Raw genomic sequence first — 21,328 nt, 5'->3', positions numbered from 1 at the left:
AAATCCACTCCCAAGACAGTGTTCCCCTGAAAGAGAGAATGTGCCCTTTCTGCAACAATTAACCTCTTACCAAATAGTCTAGATCTCCGTCAGAGATCAAACACAGCCTGTGATCACTCTCCTTGGCAAATGTTTCTCGGTAAGCGTGTTTCCGCACTCTTCTTGTAGCAGCATAAACCCTTCTTTGGGTGAGATCCACTCACCACAGGAATGTGGAAGTAATATGAATAAGAAGACACCTCATAGCTTGAATCTGTTTAAAACAATTTATTGGATAAAAAGGATGCTCCAGTCCCAGAAGACGCTAGTTTTGGGGAAACTCGTCAGATGGAGTGCAGGTATGACCACGTCGTGGCTGGCAGGACGGGTGACAACCGCGGCTCATTTTTCTTTTCCATTATGTAAGTGTTACTCTTTTTAGTCAATAAATTGTTTAAATGGATTAACCCTATGAAGCTTCTCCCTGTTCATATAACTTACACGTTCCTGTGGTAAGTGGATCTCTCCCAAAGAAGTGTTTATGCTGCTACGAGACGAGTGCGGAGACACGCTTACTGAGAAGCATTTGCCGAGAAGAGTGATCACAGGCTGTGTTTGATCTCTGTGATGGAGATCTATAATATTTGGTAAGAGTTTAATCGTTACACCATGAGCATGTCCTTTTTCACTGGAGCACTGTCTTTGAGTGGATTTGGAATACCTAGCACTTTACCACAGTGATACAATTTTATGATTTGTCACGTATTTTTTATTGAGATATTGTTTGCAATTTTCATTGCCACTTTTGCATGTGTTTGCACATCGTATTAGCACTTGCACTTTTCACTTTATTTGTATTACATTTACAAATGATTTTTATATCACTGTATATGAGTTAAAGGAACAGCGCGCCATTTTTATATTTAAAGACATTTGTTTGGTGTGTGTGTTTTTTTTTGTAAGAGCCAATTTTTTTCCCCTTTTTTTTTTCCCCCCCTGAAAATTCATGGTTTTGGGTGGTGGATGCATTAGTAGTAGTTGTATTGTTAGCTCATGCTCTAGCAATTCATGTAAATGCACAATATTGGGGTGCTTACAATAGTAAAGGAGGATGAACGCAACTTCCCTTTTCAGGTGATCCGCTTTAACTTGTGCTCTCCAAAAGTGTGTGCATTCAAACCATTCTGTCCCTGTGATTAAGACTCTCAGTGCTGAAACATTGGCGGGAGCATTTGCTTGAGAAATAAGCTTTTCTCATAGCGCAGAGAGACCTGCTTCTTCCCTTTTCCATTACGTTACTGTACTTCAAGAGGAGGCATTTTTAGGGTCCCAGGAAATGTCTCTTAATTGACTGCAAACATGCTCAGTGCTAGTCCTGATTTACTAAATTGTTATGCTAGTAATTAAAAGGAGTTGTATTATTACATTAAATTGTTATATTAGTAACCTAAATCTTATTTTATGTTTTAATGTTTTATTCTTTCAGTCTCCAACAAAAGCTGTCTATAATGCAAGACACTGGAACCACCCAGAGTCTGATGAGCTCCCAGCTGTACCTGTTCTTAAAGCTCAGTCTGCACCAGTAAGTGTTTTTTTTCCACATACTTTTTTATTGGGTTTAGAGAAAGTGATACAAAGCCATAAGAAGCTACAAAGTGAACAAACTTATCCAGGATTCAAACATGTATACAGAATGATGAAAATCAGTAACATCTGTAAGTACATTTCAAAGGTGGTGCTAAATAATGAGCAGGGCAGGAAAACTAGTGGGGCGAACCAGAGTTTCAGATCTTTTTAAGGACAATACATGCAAAAACGAATGAATACACAGTTACTAAAGAAAAAAAAAAAGCAAGTTGTCTTTTTTTTTTTAATAATATTTTTTTATTGAAATTTGCAACATACATGAAAAGAAGCATAGAAGGTACACGTGGCAAACGGTATACAAAGAAAGCAGTGTACATCATGCACCAAACATTGTCTGCATATAACAGTAATAGTACAAGAGATAGAGAGAGGAAAGGGGAGGGAGGGGGGGGGGGAAAGCAAGTTGTCTTGATATGGTAATATACAACAGATATCACCTCTGGGCACAGGGTCAGTGAGTTTAGGTGCAGCGGGTAAGGTCAGGGGAGACTGGATGAATCATTAAGGGTGCATCTAGGATCTAGAAGCCACAACTCACATTGTTTAAAAAAAAAATGTTTTGACTGTCAGGTGGGCCTTGACAAATATGTTCCATGGCGCAGTGTTATTAATGGCATTAATTACTAGTTGGAGGGGGGGGGGGGGGGGGGGGTTGGTGTTCCTCCATAGGCGGGCTATTGACAGCATTGTGGTAAGATTAAGAAGTGTTTGATCAGTGAGCGCAGTAATGTAGGCAAGGCATCTAGTTCTATTCCCAGTAGTGCCATCTGCAGGATTAATGCAAAAGTAATACCAGTGAGTAATTTAAGGGAGGCTTAAATTTCCGATCATAATGGACTTAATAGAGGGCAATCCCATCAGATATATAGAGGGGATCCCTCCAGGGAACAGTTCCTCCAGCAATTGGGGGAGAGGGAAGATAGTGGCTAGTTTAGAAGGGGTGTAGTACCATCTGTGGTAAATTTTCATGACTGTTTCCCAATTGAGGAAATATCTTGAGGAAAGATCAGGGATTCTGGAGAGCACTATAGCACAGAGCGCTGGCGGCAGAGAAGTGAAGAGCTGATTCCTAATATGTCATAACGGGGGACTTGTAGTCAGCTGAAGGGGTGGTAAGGAGTTTGTATATTGTAGATATTCCTTTCATGGTTAACTTGTGAGATTCATAATAAAGAAAGAGGTTTCTGGTCAACTGATTGGGGGACCACTCTATGGATAAAGCATGGAAATATATGAAGAAGTCTTAGTTATGAATGTTAAAAGCGGCAGACAGATTCTGGAATGATTCCATTCCCTGTGCAGTGTTTAGACATCCAATATTGCGCACGCCCACTTCAATTCGGTGTTGTAGTGAAAGGTCCTGAGTGAGCAGTTCTAGGGTTGCTAATGGCAGATATGATAAGGTTTGTCGAGATAAGCATGAGTTCAATTGCAGTATAGAGCACCACACTCTTAGTTACGTTACCGGTGGCTAGGGTAGATCTAGGGGGGCATCAACGGAGCCAGGAGGCCAATAGTACCAAGCGGAGGTCCTGCTGCCAGGTATAGGTGTTGTAAGGCAGCCACCAGGATTTAGCTTGATCCAACATAACCCCCTTATAGTATGCTTTAACATCTGGAGCTCCCATACCAGACTGAGGCCGATGTGTATAATGCTGACTTTTGAGTCTGAGGTTTATTGTGTTGCCATATAAAAGAGTTCAGAATCCTGTGTATTTTAGTTAGGAGGCAAGGCAATATGGTGACAGAGTTTTAAAGAAGTACAAAATGTGGGGTAATAACATTTTGCAGGTGTCATGCAGTTTCTGGCGTAAAGATTCCAGGTTGATGTTAAGCAAATGGGTGGAAGAAGATACCAGTTGAATCCCTAAATAATTGAGGGTGGAGTTCGGCGGCCAGGAAAAGTGGGTCAGTTGGGATAGTTGCTCCTTGTCTATGCGGGTAAGACAAATAGCCTATTATGGCTCGTAAGAGGTTGCCTGACAACCCAAACTTGTGGAGAACTGCTTCAAAGTATTTCCAGTGGAGTCTATTGAACGCCTTCTCTGTATCTAGGGAAATGAGCAGAGAAAAGGCATTCCATGCTGCTCAGCCCACTGAATGAGGTCTATGAATCTCCATGTCCCATCTGAGGCCTGATGTCATGGGATAAATCCCACTTAATCAGTGTATATGTGCAAGGTGATAATCTTGGCTAGACAGGTTGCTAGCATTGTGGCATAGAGTTTCAAGTTGGAATTAAGAAGGGAAATGGGGTGGTAATTTGCTGTTTCCTCAAAAGCGTTTTACCTGGATTTCGGATGGTGGTTTGGATCTGAATGACAGCTTTTAAGGATTCTTTAGGAGTGGCATTAGCTGATCTGTGGGGACTGTATTGGTACTGGAAGAGGCAAAATTGTGCAATTGTGCATAGAATGCCTTGAAACCATTAGCTATCTAGAGGGGATTATTGCCTTGGGCCACTTCAGATATGGGATTTTCGTCTTTGCTTATCTGTATTTGTATTGGTCGGCTAGGGTTTTCCCAGGGGTTTATTCCCCTGGGAATGCCAGTTGAGACATAGGTGTTTAATATAAAATTAAAATCATTGTCGAAGGTGGGAACGGAGATCAGATCTGATGGGAGTTCACTAGTGATTTGGGTAGAAGGGGAGATCTTATTGCTGTGTTCAAGCATAGGAATACGTGCCAGGTACTTGTTAGTGATTTGGGACCTCTTTTTTTTTTTCCTGAGCACAGAACTTCAAGAATAGGCCTGACTGATTTATGGGCATTCCACACAGTGGTAGGGTTAGGGACTGAGCCAACGTTGAGGCGAAAGTAGGATTCAATTCCAAACTTGATCTGCCGCCTGTATATCTCTCAGAACAGAGGGGTTCATCCTCCACAGTGCAGGGTTTGGGGGTTGTTGTGAATTGTAGGGTAAGAGTTATCGGTGCATGGTCAGACCATGTTATTAGCCCTATAGTGTGTGAGGATGCACATTGAAGTGTGGATTTAGAGACCAGAAACAGATCAAGTCTGGAATATGACCCTTGGGTGGATGAGAAAAAACCTATATTCCTTCTCTGAACCGTGCAGGCATCTCAACGCATCGTACAAGTCTTCTTTAAGGGGCAGGGAGGACAGGGCAGGGGATCCTCTTCTATGTGTGCTTGAAGAATCCAGTTCCCTCATATCACAATCTGATCCTTGGGCTAGGGGGATAATTTAGACAGAATAGCATTTATAAAAAGCTTTCTGATGCTGGTTCTGGTAGGTGACAAGGAGCTTTCTTGGGTATCCCCATTTGAAGATTATACTGCCGTACCCTCAGGGTTTCGATGACAGGATCAAAGTATTTGCATGCTTGTGCAATGGCCCCTGATATATCGGTGAAGAGTGAGACATTCTGAGACGGTTCTGGAAGCTTTCACATGGATCTGGTTACCCGCATTTGTTGTTCATTCATGTGGAAGAAGTGCAGGCGAGCCAAGGTATCTCTTGGAATGGTGGCTGAGAGGTAATCGGGTGCACAGGATTCAAAAACCGGGTTTGTTGGGTCAAGTGTAGAGAGATTGGGGCGAGAATGGTGAGGAGAGCTTTTGCAGATAGGGCATCAGTTCATGGTTTCTGGGATGCCCCAGAATTTAATGGTTTGCCGGGAGCTAGCTTCCAGATCGGCGATTTTTAGACTGATTTGGTGTAAAGCCTGGGCATGTTCATCCTGTGTGTCAACCACTGCATTATGTGCTTGTGCATATGCCTTTCAAGGGAATCTGTGCATTCCTCTAGATGACTCTGAATGCATTGCCAAGAAACTCCGCTCCTTCTGCATGTCTACTTGTAGAGAGATAAGCATAACCTTCAGAGTGCACTCTGAGGCAGGGTTGTCTGAAGCAGGGAAAGAGGCCAGTGTGTTAGCCAGAGTGTCAGCAGAGTCTCCAGGAAGCTTGTCTGCCCATTGTTTCTTAATAGCTGGGGATATGTCAGGGGAGCATGCTGGGGATAATGCTGCTCTTACCTCAGTCTGGGGAGAGCTGAGAGGCAGGCGGGTCTGGCGGAGCGAATTCCCCCATATCAGAGAGATTATTAGTCTGCAGTGAGCTGGGATACGGGTGGTGCCTGAATGCTGTGCTCCCACTCTGCACCATCTTGGGAGCTGTGCTAGGACAGCTTTATGAGGTCGTCCTGCAGTCTTCTCAATCTCAAAGACTTTGATGTTTTCCTTGACATAGCAGAGGGAGACATGGGATCGGATCCTACAAGCAGGGTAGCGGGAAGGATGTCTCTGGCATTTGGGGTTACTATTATTTTCGTGGTGTAGGACGGAGTGAAGGGACTAGGCAGCCATTTTGTTCTGCGGCTAGACCACATACCCTCACCAAGGTACTTTTCTGACATTGTCTAGGTGATAATATATAGAGAGGTATATACTGCAGCATAATATGCTTGGGTAATTTCCAGAAACTACTGGACTTCCTTGCACAACTTTTCATAAAGTGGAACTTCAGCCAAAAAGGGAAGTTCAAGTGATTGTAAAGGGAAAGGTTTTTCTTTTTAAATAACAGACATCATACTTAACTAGCTCTCTCTATTTAATTTTGCACTGAGCAGCCTTCGATCCTGCTCTTCTCTGGTACTTGGCCAGCGATTCTGGCTCCTCGACCCCCCTGAGCTGTGGTTGACAGCAGCAGGGGCCCTTGTACAGCGCCCAATTGACATCGGGCTCAGTTAAGTATTGGGGTGGGCACTGAGCACAGAAGGCTTTTTATCTTAGTGCATTCAGTGCATTAAGGTACAATAACCTTCTGACATTATTCCCACTTTCAGCTTTCACACACACACACACGCACAGCGGGAAGCCAGCTATTAAGCCACAAGGAGTCAGTCGGCTTCCCACACTAAACATACCGGGCACCCAAAGACTGGGGAAAAACCAGCCTGTGTGAGGACAGTGCTGGATCCTTAGACAGGCAAGTGTCCTTTTATTGAAAGTCAGCAGTTACAGTATTTGTAGCTGATGACTAACTTTTTTCTCTCTAGGGTGGAGATCCTCAATTATTTACCACCTTTTTGGCTGTAGGGCTTAATCACTTTTCTAGTTTTTAATGATCTACCTAGTTACTGTGTTTGAGGCCAAATTGGCAATCCGATTTTGTTAAATAAGATTATCATATCAGTAAATTCTCAATTATCTTTGCTGTGCGAGAGCCTATATAATCAATCTAGTGAAATACTGAGCACTGAGATGGAGCCCCACATTGCACAGCTGTTGGTTAATATTTCTGATCTGGCAGATTGCATCTGAAATTATGGGATCCATTTATAAAGGAAAACAAAAACACATCTATAAGGCACGGTGTGAATTTTGCTTCTCTGGCGTTGGAGCTGGAAAGAGGTCTCCCTCACTTGACATATCAAAGTCACATAACCAGTTGCTGTCCCTAAACCCTAAAACAACTATCCCTCTCTGCGGTGTTAAACAGGGAGAACTCTGTCAGGCTCCACATTGCAGCCTACATTTTATGAATAGGTTGTGGATTGCAAGCGAAGAAGAGAATAAATAACAATACCCACTTTGTTATAAATGAGTCCATTTATCTGACTTTGTATGGTCAAATGAAGTGAATTACTATAATCCGAGCACTCTCAGTAGGTGCTGTAACAAAACAAGTGAAGTCCACAATAAAGATGATGAAATAGCCACTATAAGGACTAAGGTGCTCCACTAATAAAAACCGAAACGGAGGTAAGTCTTCATGCTCACAAACAATGCTCAGTGGAACAGAGTCCAGAGGTGAAGGATGAAATGCTCACATGGGATTAATAAATAACATTATTAAATGATATGTTACATAGTAGGTGAGGTTGAATAAAGACAACAGTCCATCCAGTTCAACCTGTGTATGTGTGTGTGGCTGTAATCATCTCACATACCCCTGAATGTTCTGATCCTTGAGATGTACGTCTAATAGTCTTTTGAAAGCCACCATACTACCCGCAGAAACCACCTCTTGTGGTAGAGAATTCCACAATCTTGTAGCCCTAACAGTAAAGAACCCCCCACGCTGCCTGAGGTTAAAACGCTTCTCCTCTAATCGCATTGTATGCCCCAGAGTCATGCAATCCCTTCGACTGAACAGCTTTTTTTCTAAGCTGAGATCCCCATTGAGATATTTAAAAATTGCTATCATGTCCCCCCTCAGGCGTCTCTTCAGGGAGAATAAATCAAGCGATTGCAGACGCTCTTCATAATCAAGGTCCTCCAATCCCCTAATCAGTTTAGTTGCCCTTCTCTGGACTCTCTCCAGCTCCAACACATCCCTCCTGAGGACTGGCGACCAGAACTGGACAGAATACTCCAGATGCGGTCGGACCAGAGTTTTATAAAGTGGAAGGATTATAGACTTATCTCTGGAATACATCCCTTTCTTTATGCATGCTAATATTCTGCTAGCCTTGGCAGCTGCCGCTTGACATTGCATGCTATTGCCTAGTCTATCATCAACCAAGACTCCCAGATCTTTCTCCGTTTTTGATTCCCCCAAGGGTTCCCCTCCTAATGTGTATTGTGCTTTTATGTCTCTAGTCCCCAAGTGCAAAACCTTACACTTCTCCACGTTAAACCTCATTTGCCAAGTCGTTGCTCACTCCGTTATTTTGTCCAGGTCATCCTGTAGGATATCTGCTTCATGCTGTGCAGTTATTGCCCTGCCCAATTTTGTGTCATTTGCAAAAACTTCCCGACCTTCACTGAAGATGAATGTTAATTTTTCTTTCGTTCATTAACTGACACATCTCTTGTCATTCTTGACTATTGGGTTATACTGCCCCCTACAGGAGTAGGACACTAGGCCGAAAAAAATTCTGGCTACATCCATGGGCAGTCCAAGGGGGTATACTCCCTCTCTCTACTATACTCACTCTATATACACTAGTTTTTTTTTTTTTTTTCTGTCTAGCCAGGAGTAAGAACCTAGTTCCTTGCTGGAATCTTTGGTCCTGGCAAATTTTTTTTAGATAGAAAAAGTTTTTTCTCCTGGATTTTTCTTTTTGAGATCGACTATCAACCTACAGACTCGACGACGGGCTGTATAATCTAGATCCAGTGGTCACCCCAGTCTGGCCAGCACGCGATTCTGACCAATTGGGAAAAGACCCAGCAGTCTCTGGACAATCAAACCTGGTTGAATCGGGGAACAAAGGCTTCATCTGGGAAAATTCTTTCTCCCCCTGTATTGGACAATGATGCCATCCTGTGCGGCTGGGGAGGCGTCCTCGGCCAGCATTCTGCTCAGGGGTTCTGGACATTGGAAGAGTTCTGAATACCGATCAATGTCCTGGAACTCCAAGCGATCAGACTGTGTCTGGATCATTGGACGGATTGTCTTCAGGGATGCAGAGTGCGCATTCAATCGGACAATGCCGTGGCTTACATCAATCACCGAGGGGGCACCCGAAGTGCCCTGGTGGCTCTGGAGGTAACCGGCATTCTAAGGTGGGCAGAGAACGGTTAGTTCCAGCCCTCTCCGCCGTACACATGTCCCGGGGTGGATATTTGGCAGGTTGATTACCTCAGTCGGCAGGCGTTGGACCAAGGGGAGTGGTTCCTGCATTCGGAGGGGTTTCATCAGCTGTGTCTCTGTTTTGGCACCCCTGAGGTGGATCTGTTGGGGTCCCTGCTCAACAGAAAGGTGCAGAGGTTTGTGGCTCAGATGCCACAGACGCATTGGTGGCCCCGTGGGGTCAGCATCGTCTGATCTACGCCTTCCCTCCTCTCAAGCTTCTGCCCAGACTCCTATGCAGGATTGAGGCAAAACGGTTACCGGTCATCTTAGTGACACCGGACTGGCCTCGCTGGGCCTGGTACGCCGATCTAGTGCACTGGATGCTGACGTTCCTTGGAAGCTTCCTCTCGAGGAGGATCTTCTGTCCCAAGGACCGATCTTCCATCCTGCTTTACAGTCGCTGGCTTTGATGGCTTGGCTGTTGAATGCCAGGTGCTAAAGGATAGAGGTTTGTCTGAGTAAGTGATTCCTATGTTGATAAAAGCTAGGAACTCTACCTCTAGGGAAATCTACCATTGTACGTGGAAGATGTACATTCCATGGTGTGGGTCTCTTGGAGTTCATTCTTGCTCCTTCTCGTAGGCTCGGATCTTTATTCATCGGGGGATTGAATAGAATTTGGCCTTGTACCATCAAGGGCCAGGTGTCGGCTTTTTCGGTCTTCTTCCAACGACCTTTTGGCCACACACTTCTCTGTGCATACCTCGTTATTCACAAGGGTAAAGTGGTGCTTCGCTCCGGTCTGTCATTCCTTCCGAAGGTGGTCTCTGACTTTGATTTGAATGAAGACATTGTGTGGGCCTCCCTGTGTCCTAGGCCTAAACATCCAAAGGAAATTGCCTTGCATACCTTCAATGTGGCCTGGGCAATTCGGGGGCACCTGGCAGCTACGAAGTCTTTTAGGAAGTCAGACTCTGTATTTGTTCTCACGGATGGACCTCACAAAGGGTTATCTGCTTCCTCTGCGACCATTTCCAGATGGATCAGACCGATGGTGGTTCAGGCCTATTCCATCAAGGGTCAGGCTCCTCCTTTTTCCTGTCAAGGTGCACTCTGCTAGGGTGCTTAGTGCCTCCTGGGCCTTCCGTCATCCAGCGTCAGTGACGCAGGTTTGCAAAGCAGCCACCTGGTCGTCGGTGTACACTTTTACAAAGTTTTATAATGTGGATGTGTTGGCATCTGCGAATGCTTCCTTTGGCCGCAAGGTTTTGCAGGCTGCCATTTGGAGGACCTTACCCTCTTTGAGGGTGTATTGTTTTTTTTTCAGGTGGGCTACAGTTTTGTTTTGGTTGAGCCCGTCGCCTGGTTGGCTACTGTTTTAGCCTTGGGAATTTTTTTGCCGTTTCTCACCCCTAATGCTTGACACTATTTTGGGACATCCCAATGGTCAAGAATGACAGGAGCTGTGTCCGTCCATGAACGAAAGAGAAATTGGGATTTTTGCCTCACTGTAAAATCCATTTCTCTGATGTTCATTGACGGACACAGCACCCACCCCTCTGTGAAGTTATAATTCTCTTGACACTGCTTGTAACAAAACCTGAGTGACTATAGCAGGAAGAGGGAGCATACTCCCTGGGACTGCCCTTGGGTGTAGCCAGAAGTTTTTTCAGCCTAGTGTCCAACTTCTGTAGGTGGCAGCATAACCCAATGATAAAGAATGTCAGGAGCTGTGTCCATCAATCAACATCAGAGAAATGGATTTTAAGTTATGTCAAAAAATCCCATTTTTTCTCTTGCATGCTATTCTCATATTCAAAATGAAGTGGTTACTTAAAGCGGAGTTCCGGCCACAAAATCGACAGTCGATTTTGGGCCATCCGCTTGCTATAGCTCACCTGAAAACGAAATGGGTAGTTAGATTTTTATTTTTTTTTACTTACCTTGTAATTGCAGAAAAATATACTCACCTTTCTTCCACTTCCTCCCTCGGCGGCTGCGGCCTGCGCCGTCACTTCCGCTTTGCAATGATTCCTGGGAGCTGAACGTCATCGATCCCAGAAATCAATGCGCCTGCACCGGCCCCAACGTCAGTTCCAGTGTAGGCGCGTCATACCTTGCTAAACAGCTTCTGCGCATGCCCAGAAGCTGTGCAGGGATGACGCTGCAGACCCGGAAGTGATGGCGGGGCCGGCGCAGTGCATCGTGGGACGGAAGAGGACGCAGAAGAGGATCACGCTGGTTTCAAGCTGCCCACACCTGAGATGGCAGCGCTGGAGAAGAAATTTTAAAAGTAAGTATTTCTTCTTGCAGGTACAGTGGGTACAGAAAGTATTCAGACCCCCTTAAATTTTTCACTCTTTGTTATATTGCAGCCATTTGCTAAAATCATTTAAGTTCATTCTTCTTCCTCATGAATGTACACATAGCACCCCATACTGACAGAAAAACACAGAATTGTTGACATTGTTGCAGATTTATTAAAAAAGAAAAACTGAAATATCACATGGTCCTAACTATTCAGACCCTTTGCTGTGACACTCATATATTTAACTCAGGTGCTTTCCATTTCTTCTGATCATCCTTGAGATGGTTCTACACCTTCATTTGAGTCCAGCTGTGTTTGATTATACTGATTGGATTTGATTAGGAAAGCCACACACCTGTCTATATAAGACCTTCCAGATCACAATGCATGTCAGAGCAAATGAGAATCATGAGGTCAAAGGAACTGCCTGAAGAGCTCAGAGACAGAATTGTGGCAAGGCATCTGGCCAAGGTTACAAAAAGATTTCTGCTGCACTTCCTAAGAGCACAGTGGCCTCCATAATCCTCAAATGGAAGACGTTTGGGACGACCAGAACCCTTCCTAGAGCTGTCCGTCCGGCCAAACTGAGCTATCGGGGGAGAAGAGCCTTGGTGAGAGAGGTAAAAAAGAACCCAAAGATCACTGTGGCTGAGCTCCAGAGATGCAGTCAGGAGATGGGAGAAAGTTGTAGAAAGTCAACCATCACTGCAGCCCTCCACCAGTCGGGGCTTTATGGCAGAGTGGCCCGACGGAAGCCTCTCCTCAGTGTAAGACACATGAAAGCCCGCATGGAGTTTGCTAAAAAACACCTGAAGGACTCCAAGATGGTGAGAAATAAGATTCTCTGGTCTGATGAGACCAAAATAGAACTTTTTGGCCTTAATTCTAAGCGGTATGTGTGGAGAAAACCCGGCACTGCTCATCACCTGTCCAATACAGTCCCAACAGTGAAGCATGGTGGTGGCAGCATCATGCTGTGGGGGTGTTTTTCAGCTGCAGGGACAGGACAACTGGTTGCAATCGAGGGAAAGATGAATGCGGCCAAGTACAGGGATATCCTGGACAAAAACCTTCTCCAGAGTGCTCTGGACCTCAGACTGGGCCGAAGGTTTACCTTCCAACAAGACAATGACCCTAAGCACACAGCTAAAATAACGAAGGAGTGGCTTCACAACAACTCCGTGACTGTTCTTGAATGGCCCAGCCAGAGCCCTGACTTAAACCCAATTGAGCATCTCTGGAGAGACCTAAAAATGGCTGTCCACCAACGTTTACCATCCAACCTGACAGAACTGGAGAGGATCTGCAAGGAGGAATGGCAGAGGATCCCCAAATCCAGGTGTGAAAGACTTGTTGCATCTTTCCCAAAAAGACTCCTGGCTGTATTAGATCAAAAGGGGGCTTGTACTAAATACTGAGCAAAGGGTCTGAATACTTAGGACCATGTGATATTTCAGTTTTTCTTTTTAATAAATCTGCAACAATGTCAACAATTCTGTGTTTTTCTGTCAGTATGGGGTGCTATGTGTACATTCATGAGGAAGAAGAATGAACTTAAATGATTTTAGCAAATGGCTGCAATATAACAAAGAGTGAAAAATTTAAGGGGGTCTGAATACTTTCCGTACCCACTGTAAGTGCAACCCGGGACAGATCAGAGGCTATCTATTGTTGAATGTACTAGCCCTGACTGTCCCGGGGGTATGTTCATTGAAATTTTTTTTGTGGCCAGAACTCCGCTTTAAGTTGCGAAAATTAAGATATCTAGTAATGTGATTGTTTAGCAGGGGATTAAGCCAGATTTTCGCCCTACAGACTTTACCCGACCAGGTTATCCCTGAGGGCAAAGTTCCTTTACTCCATATCCCCTCACGCAGCTCTGTTTTGTGGGATGGGGGAACCCCTATGTATCTGTTTCTGAGTGACCCACTGGCATTTTTGTTTTTTTGTGTTCATCTGCGCAACACTACTCTACAAATACGCCAAGAGGTTCAGTTTGCTTTGATTTTGGGGATTCATTGTTCCTCTATACTAGGGTTTGATATCATTTTTGGTATAAGACTCTATGGACCTAGTAACTTGGCTTACTACATACAGAGGGTTCAACCACAGTTGTGTTTAGGTTTTCTCTACTTACCCAATGGTTTAAGGATAACCCTACTAGACTCACCCCAGGGAAGACCTATGTGGGTGCTACGACCACAGGGGTTGGGGGGAGGTGCGGGGTGCTCTGTAATATTTAACTTTTTCACAATACTCAAATTTTCTGAGATACTGAATTTTGGGTTTTCACTAGCTGTAAGCCATAATCAAACTTTAATGCGAGGAAATTCTTCAAATATTACTGTGTGATGAATCTAGGAGTGTCACTTTTTGAGCTGAATTACTGAAATCAATTAACTTTTTGAGATTCTAATTTTTAGTGATGCACCTGTAGCTATGAAAAACTTTTCGAAATACCTTTTTTCTCTTACGTCCTCCGACAGTCGCCGCCCCTTCATATTCATCACCAATGGGTTATGTCCTCTTATCCGTAGGAGTAGCTAGGCAATAGAATATGTTAGTACAAAGACTTTTAACATATCCCCACCCCCAGGGGGTGGTCCCCTCAGTACATAACCCTCCACTTCCTGTATCCAACTCAGTTTCATTTGTCTAGCTGTCAGGAGTGGCTGGATGTTTCTGTGCTGGGACACCTTGTCTCAGCTCTCTTTCCTTTCTTTGGATTTTATTTGAGTTTTTTCTCTCTTTCTTGTTAGCTGTTATTTTATCAGCGTTAGTTAGTTCTTCGGAAGAAGAGGATCATGCGGGCTGCGTCTCGGGCTGACCCCCCTGATCGCAGGTTGTGGGTCAGTGGTTTCTCAGCCCGCCATCGAGCGTTCAGTCAGGTATCGCTCCTGAGTTATCTGAACGACCCATCCCTGTTCCGTGCAGGGATGCCAGGTGAGGTGGCTACCTCACCGGACGCTGTGCGGTTTCTCAACCCACCCTCTGATGCGTCCTAGATGCGACTCTCCCTGCCTCATGTTCAGCGGTTTGTTCGCCTGTGCGGGTTCCCCACGCCATGTAAGAGGTAAGTGTATGTATGTGGGGACCTGTCTGTCTGGGGGGTGTCAGTCTGGGACTGTGTTACCTTACCCTGTGTTCACACCGTTACTGTCTCCCTATCCCTCGTGTTGCATGCTGTGGGCTGCAGGAGGGGGGGTTGTGCTGCACTCTGTGTCAGTCTGTATGTGAACGGCTGTGTGCTGTGGGGCTTGAGTTTCTCATGCTTGGGGCACATTACAGTGCCGCTGCGGCGGTTTAACATGTTTATTCCTTTTGCTGGGCAATTGGTGTATTTTTCTATTTCACCCTCATGGGGTGTGGGAGCGGCGGTTTCGGCGCCAAACGGCGCCATTTTGGCTGCGATCGCTCCGGCCGCATGTTTTACATGCATGGCGGCCATTTTCTTGTAGCCTCCATAGGCTTTAATAGAGCGCCCTGTATACCGGCACTTCCTTTCCTTCAGAAGCACCGCAGGCAGCAGCAGCAGCAGCGATCTCCAGGTTCATTTCCCTCTATTCCCTGTGTCCTGCCTTGGTTCGTTGTCCCTGTGGGGGTCCCTTGTGTGGGGGGTTTTTGTGTGAAGTGGGCTACGATCGCAGCGCTCTCTTAAAGGGGCGGTCACCCATTTCTTTTTCTGCTACAGGGGCATGGATTCTCAGGAAAACAAATTTCCTACAGCCTTAGTGGGAAGCCAGGGGTCTGCAATCTCCCCCCCCGGGGGGGATTTGGCTGCGATTGTGGCTAGCCTTGCGACTCAGGTGCAAAAGCTGGTGGCTGCTCAATCCACAAAAAGGCCCAGGGTGTCAGTTTCCTCTGATTCAGAGGGTGATGGTGCTGGGGCTGCTGTGGCTGGGATCTCCTTATCGGGGTCCCGTTCCTCCCTGGACCTTATCGGGTCAGTGATGGAGGCTGAGGTGGAGGGGGTTGATAATTCTCCCCCTGGCTCGTCTGAAGAGCTTGCACTCATGGATGAATTGGTTGCTTCTATCAAGCAAACACTGCGATTAGAGGAGGAATCATGTCCTCCAGCTGCCTTAGCGGCTTATGGAACGCAGAAAAGACGCAAAAGCGTCGCAGGCGTTCCCCTGCACTGATGATTTCCAAAACGCTGTGAAAGAACAGTGGCGTAATATACGCAAACCATTTGCTGTACCTAGTAGGTTTAAGCTACGCTATCCCTTTACGCCTGCTACTGATGAGCGCTGGTGTATTCCACCGCCGGTGGATCATGCGATAGCGGTTTTGCACAAATCCACTGCGATTCCGGCTGAAGACACCCCGGTGTTCCGGGATGCCACGGACAAAAGATTGGAATCTCTTGCCCGTCACACCTATTCTATTATGGGTTCTATGTTGAAAGCCTTATTTGCTTCTCTTATGGCGGCCCAGGCGGTCGCGAGCTGGACGCAGGTGCTTAGGCGGGTCCTGGTGGCTGATTCTGCCCCCCAGGCGACCTTGGATATGGTGGATCAAATCCACCAGGGTGTCATGTATTTGTGCGATGCGGACCTGGATATGGTTCCGTTGGCTGCACGTGTACACAGTGTGGCGGTGTTAAATCGCCGCCTGGTTTGGTTGAAGTGTTGGTCTGTGGATCAATCTTCCCGTAAGGCTTTGGCCAATTTGCCTTATGATGGTTCTCGCCTTTTTGGCGAATCCTTAGATGCACTGATTAAGGGAGTTACGGGTGGTAAGAGCACGCTCTTGCCTCAATCCCACAAGCCCAAGGCGGCTCCCGGTAAGAAGCATGCTTCCTTTCGACCCCATCAGGGGTCCTTTCGTGCCTTTCGGTCACACTATAGGGGCAAGCCGTCTAAGGGTCAAGGCTCCCACAAGAAGCCGTGGAGCTGTCCCGGGTTCGGGACAGGTGGGTTCAGGAAATCGTTCAGTCTGGCTACAAGATCGAGTTTCTCTCTCGGCCGAAGAGCAGATTTTTTCCCTCAAATCTTCTGTTATCCCCGGAACGTTTGCGGGACCTGCGCCTAGCGGTGCAGGACCTGAAGGCTCAGGGTGTGGTGGTCCCGGTGCCTCATCGGGACAGATTTCGGGGGTTCTATTCCAATCTGTTCACCGTGCCCAGGAAAGAGGGCAAGGTACGTCCGATTCTGGACTTGAAGGCGCTAAACCGCTTTGTGCGGGTGCGCAAGTTCCGCATGGAATCACTGCGGTCGGTGGTGGCTGCCCTGGTTGCGGGGGAATTCATGGCTTCCATCGACTTGAAGGATGCGTATCTTCACATTCCCATCTTCGAGGGTCACCAGAGGTACCTTCGATTCGCCATAGCGGAGGATCATTACCAATTTGTGGCTTTGCCTTTCGGTCTCGCCTCGGCTCCGAGGGTGTTCACCAAAGTGCTGGCTCCGGTTCTGGCCTTGTTGAGAGCCCAGGGCATATCGGTCCTGGGATATCTGGACGATATTCTGGTTCGGTCTGCGACCAACCAAGGTCTGGTGAAGGATCTGTCCGTCACGTTGCAGACTCTGCAAGAGTTTGGTTGGACGATCAATTTCCCAAAATCAACATTGTGTCCGTCGGTCCGCCTCCCATACCTGGGAATGATTCTGGACTCTGTCCAGGCGAAGGTCTTCCTACCGGACGACAAACTCAGGACTCTTCAGGAGGGAGTCAGGTCCCTCAGGGACAATCAGTTCTCGTCCGTTCGGACGTGCATGCGGTGTCTGGGATTGATGGTCTCGGCTTTCGGGGCGATTCCCTTCGCCCAGTTTCACACTCGGGGTCTCCAAGCGGAGATATTGTCCAAGTGGGACGGGCGACCGCACTCTCTGGATCTTCAGATATCCTTGAGTTCTCAGACCAGAAGGGATCTTCTGTGGTGGCTTCGGTCCCCCTCAGTGTCGGGGGGCAAGTCTTTTCGTCCCTTTTCATGGACGGTGATCACCACGGACGCCAGCCTGTCGGGCTGGGGTGGTGTTCTGGGCGTTCTGTCCGCCCAGGGTGTTTGGTCGACGGAGGAGTCTTCCCTTCCGATCAATATTTTGGAACTGCGTGCGATACTTCTCTGTCTTCGCCGTTGGACGGACTGTCTCCACGGCTGTCCGGTCAGGGTGCAGACGGACAATGCCACGGCGGTGGCTTGCATCAATCACCAAGGGGGCACCAGGAGTGCCCAGGCGGCTCGAGAAGTGGCCGCGATTCTGTCTTGGGCCGAGACGCATGTCCCGGCAATATCAGCAGTTCACATTCCGGGGGTGGAGAATTGGCAGGCGGATTATCTGAGCCGCCAGACCCTGGACCAGGGGGAATGGTCCCTTCACCCGGATGTCTTCCAGATGTTGTGCGCGAAGTGGGGTCTCCCGGAGGTAGACCTGTTCGCGTCTCGTCTGAACAACAAAGTTCCACGGTTCGTGGCACGGACGCGCGATCCTCGGGCAGACGCGTTGGTTGCCCCGTGGCATCAGTACCGACTGATGTATGCGTTTCCACCGATTCAGTTGCTGTCCAGGTTCCTTCGCAGGTTGCACTCGGGTACCAACTGCGGTGATTCTTGTGGCACCGGACTGGCCTCGCCGGTCCTGGTACGCAGACCTCGTAAACCTGGCAATCGACGTCCCGTGGCGTCTGCCTCTTCGAGAAGATCTTCTGTCGCAAGGACCGATCTTCCATCCTGCTTTACAGTCGCTGGCTTTGACGGCCTGGCTGTTGAGACCGAGGTCCTGAAGAACAGGGGTCTTTCCCCTGAGGTCATTCACACCTTGATCAATGCGAGGAAAGTCTTCCTCGGGGAAGGTTTACTACCGTACTTGGAAGGCGTGTTTTGCCTGGTGCGAATCCAGGGGTTTCTCTCCTACCACTTATTCAGTGTCTAGGGTGTTGTCCTTCCTTCAGACGGGTGTTGAACAGCGTTTGGCGCTGGCTACGATCAAGGGTCAGGTGTCCGCTTTGGCCGTTCTGTTTCAACGTCCTGTGGCATCTGACGCTTTGGTTGGCACTTTTGTGCAGGGGGTACGTCATCTGATCCCTCCTAGGAGGGACCCTCTTCCCCCTTGGGACTTGAATCTAGTCCTGTCTGTATTGCAGCGTGCTCCTTTTGAAAGGATCAGGGAGATCTCGCTGTCTTTGTTATCCAAGAAGGTCGCCTTTTTGGTGGCTATCACCTCGGCTCGTCGAGTGTCGGAGCTGGCAGCCTTGTCCTGCAAATCTCCGTATCTGGTTGTGCATTTGGACAAGGTGGTCTTGCGACCTAACCCTTCTTTTCTTCCAAAAAGGGTTTCGGACTTTCATCTCAATGAGGACATTGTCCTACCTTCGCTCTGCGCGAAGCCTAAGCATCCGACGGAGGTGCTGCTTCACTCCTTGGATGTTGTCCGGGCGATTAGAGTCTACTTAAAATCGACTGAGTCTTTTCGCAAGTCGGTTGCCTTGTTTGTTCTTCCGGAAGGTCCTCGGAAGGGCATGGCGGCGTCGGCTTCTACCATCGCCAAATGGATCAGACAGCCCATTGAACAGGCCTATGCTTTGAAGGGGAAAGTTCCCCCTGTACCTGTGAAGGCGCACTCTACCAGATCTCTGAGTACGTCTTGGGCCTGTCGTCATGGGGCCTCTGTGGCCCAGGTGTGTAAGGTGGCAACTTGGTCGACCGTACACACTTTCACAAAATTCTACAGAGTAGATGTTCAGGCATCGGCTGATGCTTCCTTTGGCCGCAAGGTTCTTAGTGCGGCAGTTCCCTAGAGCCCTTGTTACGGGTTCTTTAACTGTTTGGGACATTTGTTTTTCCCTGGGTTTTCTTGCTCCTGTTGAGCGAGTGTTTTGTTCTTGTGCCCAACTGGTTTCCTTCCTTTGGTAAGGTTCCTTTCTCTGATGGGGAGACGGCGTTGCCTTGGGCGCGGCTGCGTTCTTCCCACCCCTCATGTTTACACTGCTTTGGGACATCCCATTGGTGATGAATATGAAGGGGCGGCGACTGTCGGAGGACGTAAGAGAAAACGGAATTTTTGTAAAATCTTACCTGTAAAATTCCTTTCTCTGAGTCCTCCGACAGTCGCCGCCCCCGCCCCTCTTTTGGGGTTTTTGATGTACTCTCTACTGCTATTCCACTGAAACTGAGTTGGATACAGGAAGTGGAGGGTTATGTACTGAGGGGACCACCCCCTGGGGGTGGGGATATGTTAAAAGTCTTTGTACTAACATATTCTATTGCCTAGCTACTCCTACGGATAAGAGGACATAACCCATTGGTGATGAATATGAAGGGGCGGCGACTGTCGGAGGACTCAGAGAAAGGAATTTTACAGGTAAGATTTTACAAAAATTCCGTTTTTTTTTTTTCTCTTTTTATATAAGTGATCACATTTCCTCTGTTCTCAGCTGCATAAGAGCTCTGGATGGAGGAGAATTAACAGTACACTGAGCTTCCCAGTAAATGGCTGTACAGCGGGGGCATGTCGGGAAAAAAGTCTAATTATTGGAGGAGAGTACACTGAGTTCCCAGCACAGCTAGAGAGCTGACCATGCTGTGCTCTCCTGCTTGGTGTGATCAGTTATTAATGGGATAGCAGAGGAACTGGCAGGAACACCATGAATTCCATACAAAGGAAGCAGGATACTTTCTCATACAAGTACATGGTACAGCAGGCACATATTGGAAGTATTACGTTTTGGAGTACCTGCATTCCTGGAATTCTGTTTTTAAGTACATATGGACCCTTACCTTTTATTGTGATTATAATTACTGTACCTTTTTTTGACATCACCTAACCTCTGTTCTTAGTCATGTAAGGGGCTTGGAGAGGTGGGGGTGGAGACTACAGTCAGGAGGCATAGAAAAAGCAATACACTGCTCCCAGTAAAGAGCTATGTGGGGGGGGGGGGGGGGGGAGCTATTCAAGTCCAGGCCATTGGAGAACAGGCAGGCTGTGCTCTCAGCACAGCCACAAAAAACTATCCACTCTGCGATGGATGTGCTTCTGTGCCTAGTGTGGTCAGTTTAAAATGGAACAGGAGGGCTGGCAGGATAAACGAGTATTTCACACAAAGGAAGCAATGCAAAAAGAAGAGGATACTTTTTACTACAATTACATGATACAGCATACACAAAAAGAAATATGAAATGTTGAGCGAACAAACACTTTAAGGTTAATTTTACTAGAAGTGTCGGTGCTTCCTGGACCATTCAGTATCAAGATTATGTTTGTAAGGCTGTTAGTTGTTCTCTTCGTATGTTTACAAAGTTCTACTAAGTTGACGTTTTCAACTCTGGGTGCCAGTTTTGGGTGTCTTGCAACCGCCTTTTTTAAGGGTTTTTTCCCTTTAGGGATTTGACCTTGTTGTGCTTTTGCTCAAACCCCTGATTCATTGCTTTGGAACACGCAATGTAGCAATGACTCCTAACCCATCCTGTGATGTACAATATAACATTTAGGAATTTTTGTTGACCTGTAAAATCGTTTGCAATGAGAACATCACATAACAGAGACCCCTCCCCTCTGGCATGTGTCAATCCTTGCTTGCTGCAAAACTGAAGCTCAACTGAGCTGGCAGCGGTTATGCCTTTTTTTTTTTTTTTTTGGCCAATGTCTGTTTGCAGGTAAATAAAAAAAAATCCTAACAAAATTCGCAGAGATTTAGTAAGAAACTGATTACGTTTCAGGCTGAAAAATACGCCTGGTCACCATAGCAATCTGTATGTTCCCGTGTTATTTAACTAACACATTAATAGCCCCTTTAGTAATCTATCTGAAAAAGGACCTAGAGAAATCCTAGCGCTACTATCATGTGTTTTTTTTTTTTTCCTTCCCACATTTTACACACCTTGCATACAGTGGGTATAGAAAAGAATCACCCCCTCTTTTAAAATCAAATTTTGTTGCTTTGCAGCCTAAAATGAAGATAGTTTT

General features: G+C 46.8%; 1 protein-coding gene across 2 annotated transcripts in view; it reads left to right on the top strand.

Moving 5' to 3' along the window:
* Positions 1-21,328, top strand: part of WAPL (WAPL cohesin release factor) — a 226,127-nt gene that overhangs the window by 93,582 nt on the left and 111,217 nt on the right. For both annotated transcript variants that reach the window (XM_082267623.1, XM_082267624.1), the window contains one exon: positions 1,466-1,561. In XM_082267623.1, coding sequence (XP_082123749.1) covers positions 1,466-1,561 — 96 coding nt within the window. The remainder of the gene's footprint in view (positions 1-1,465; positions 1,562-21,328) is intronic.

Source organism: Pelophylax lessonae (genome assembly GCF_965119305.1).
Source record: "Pelophylax lessonae genome assembly, chromosome: 9".
Classification (NCBI taxonomy): domain Eukaryota; kingdom Metazoa; phylum Chordata; class Amphibia; order Anura; family Ranidae; genus Pelophylax; species Pelophylax lessonae.
This window is presented reverse-complemented; position numbering and strand designations above follow the sequence as displayed.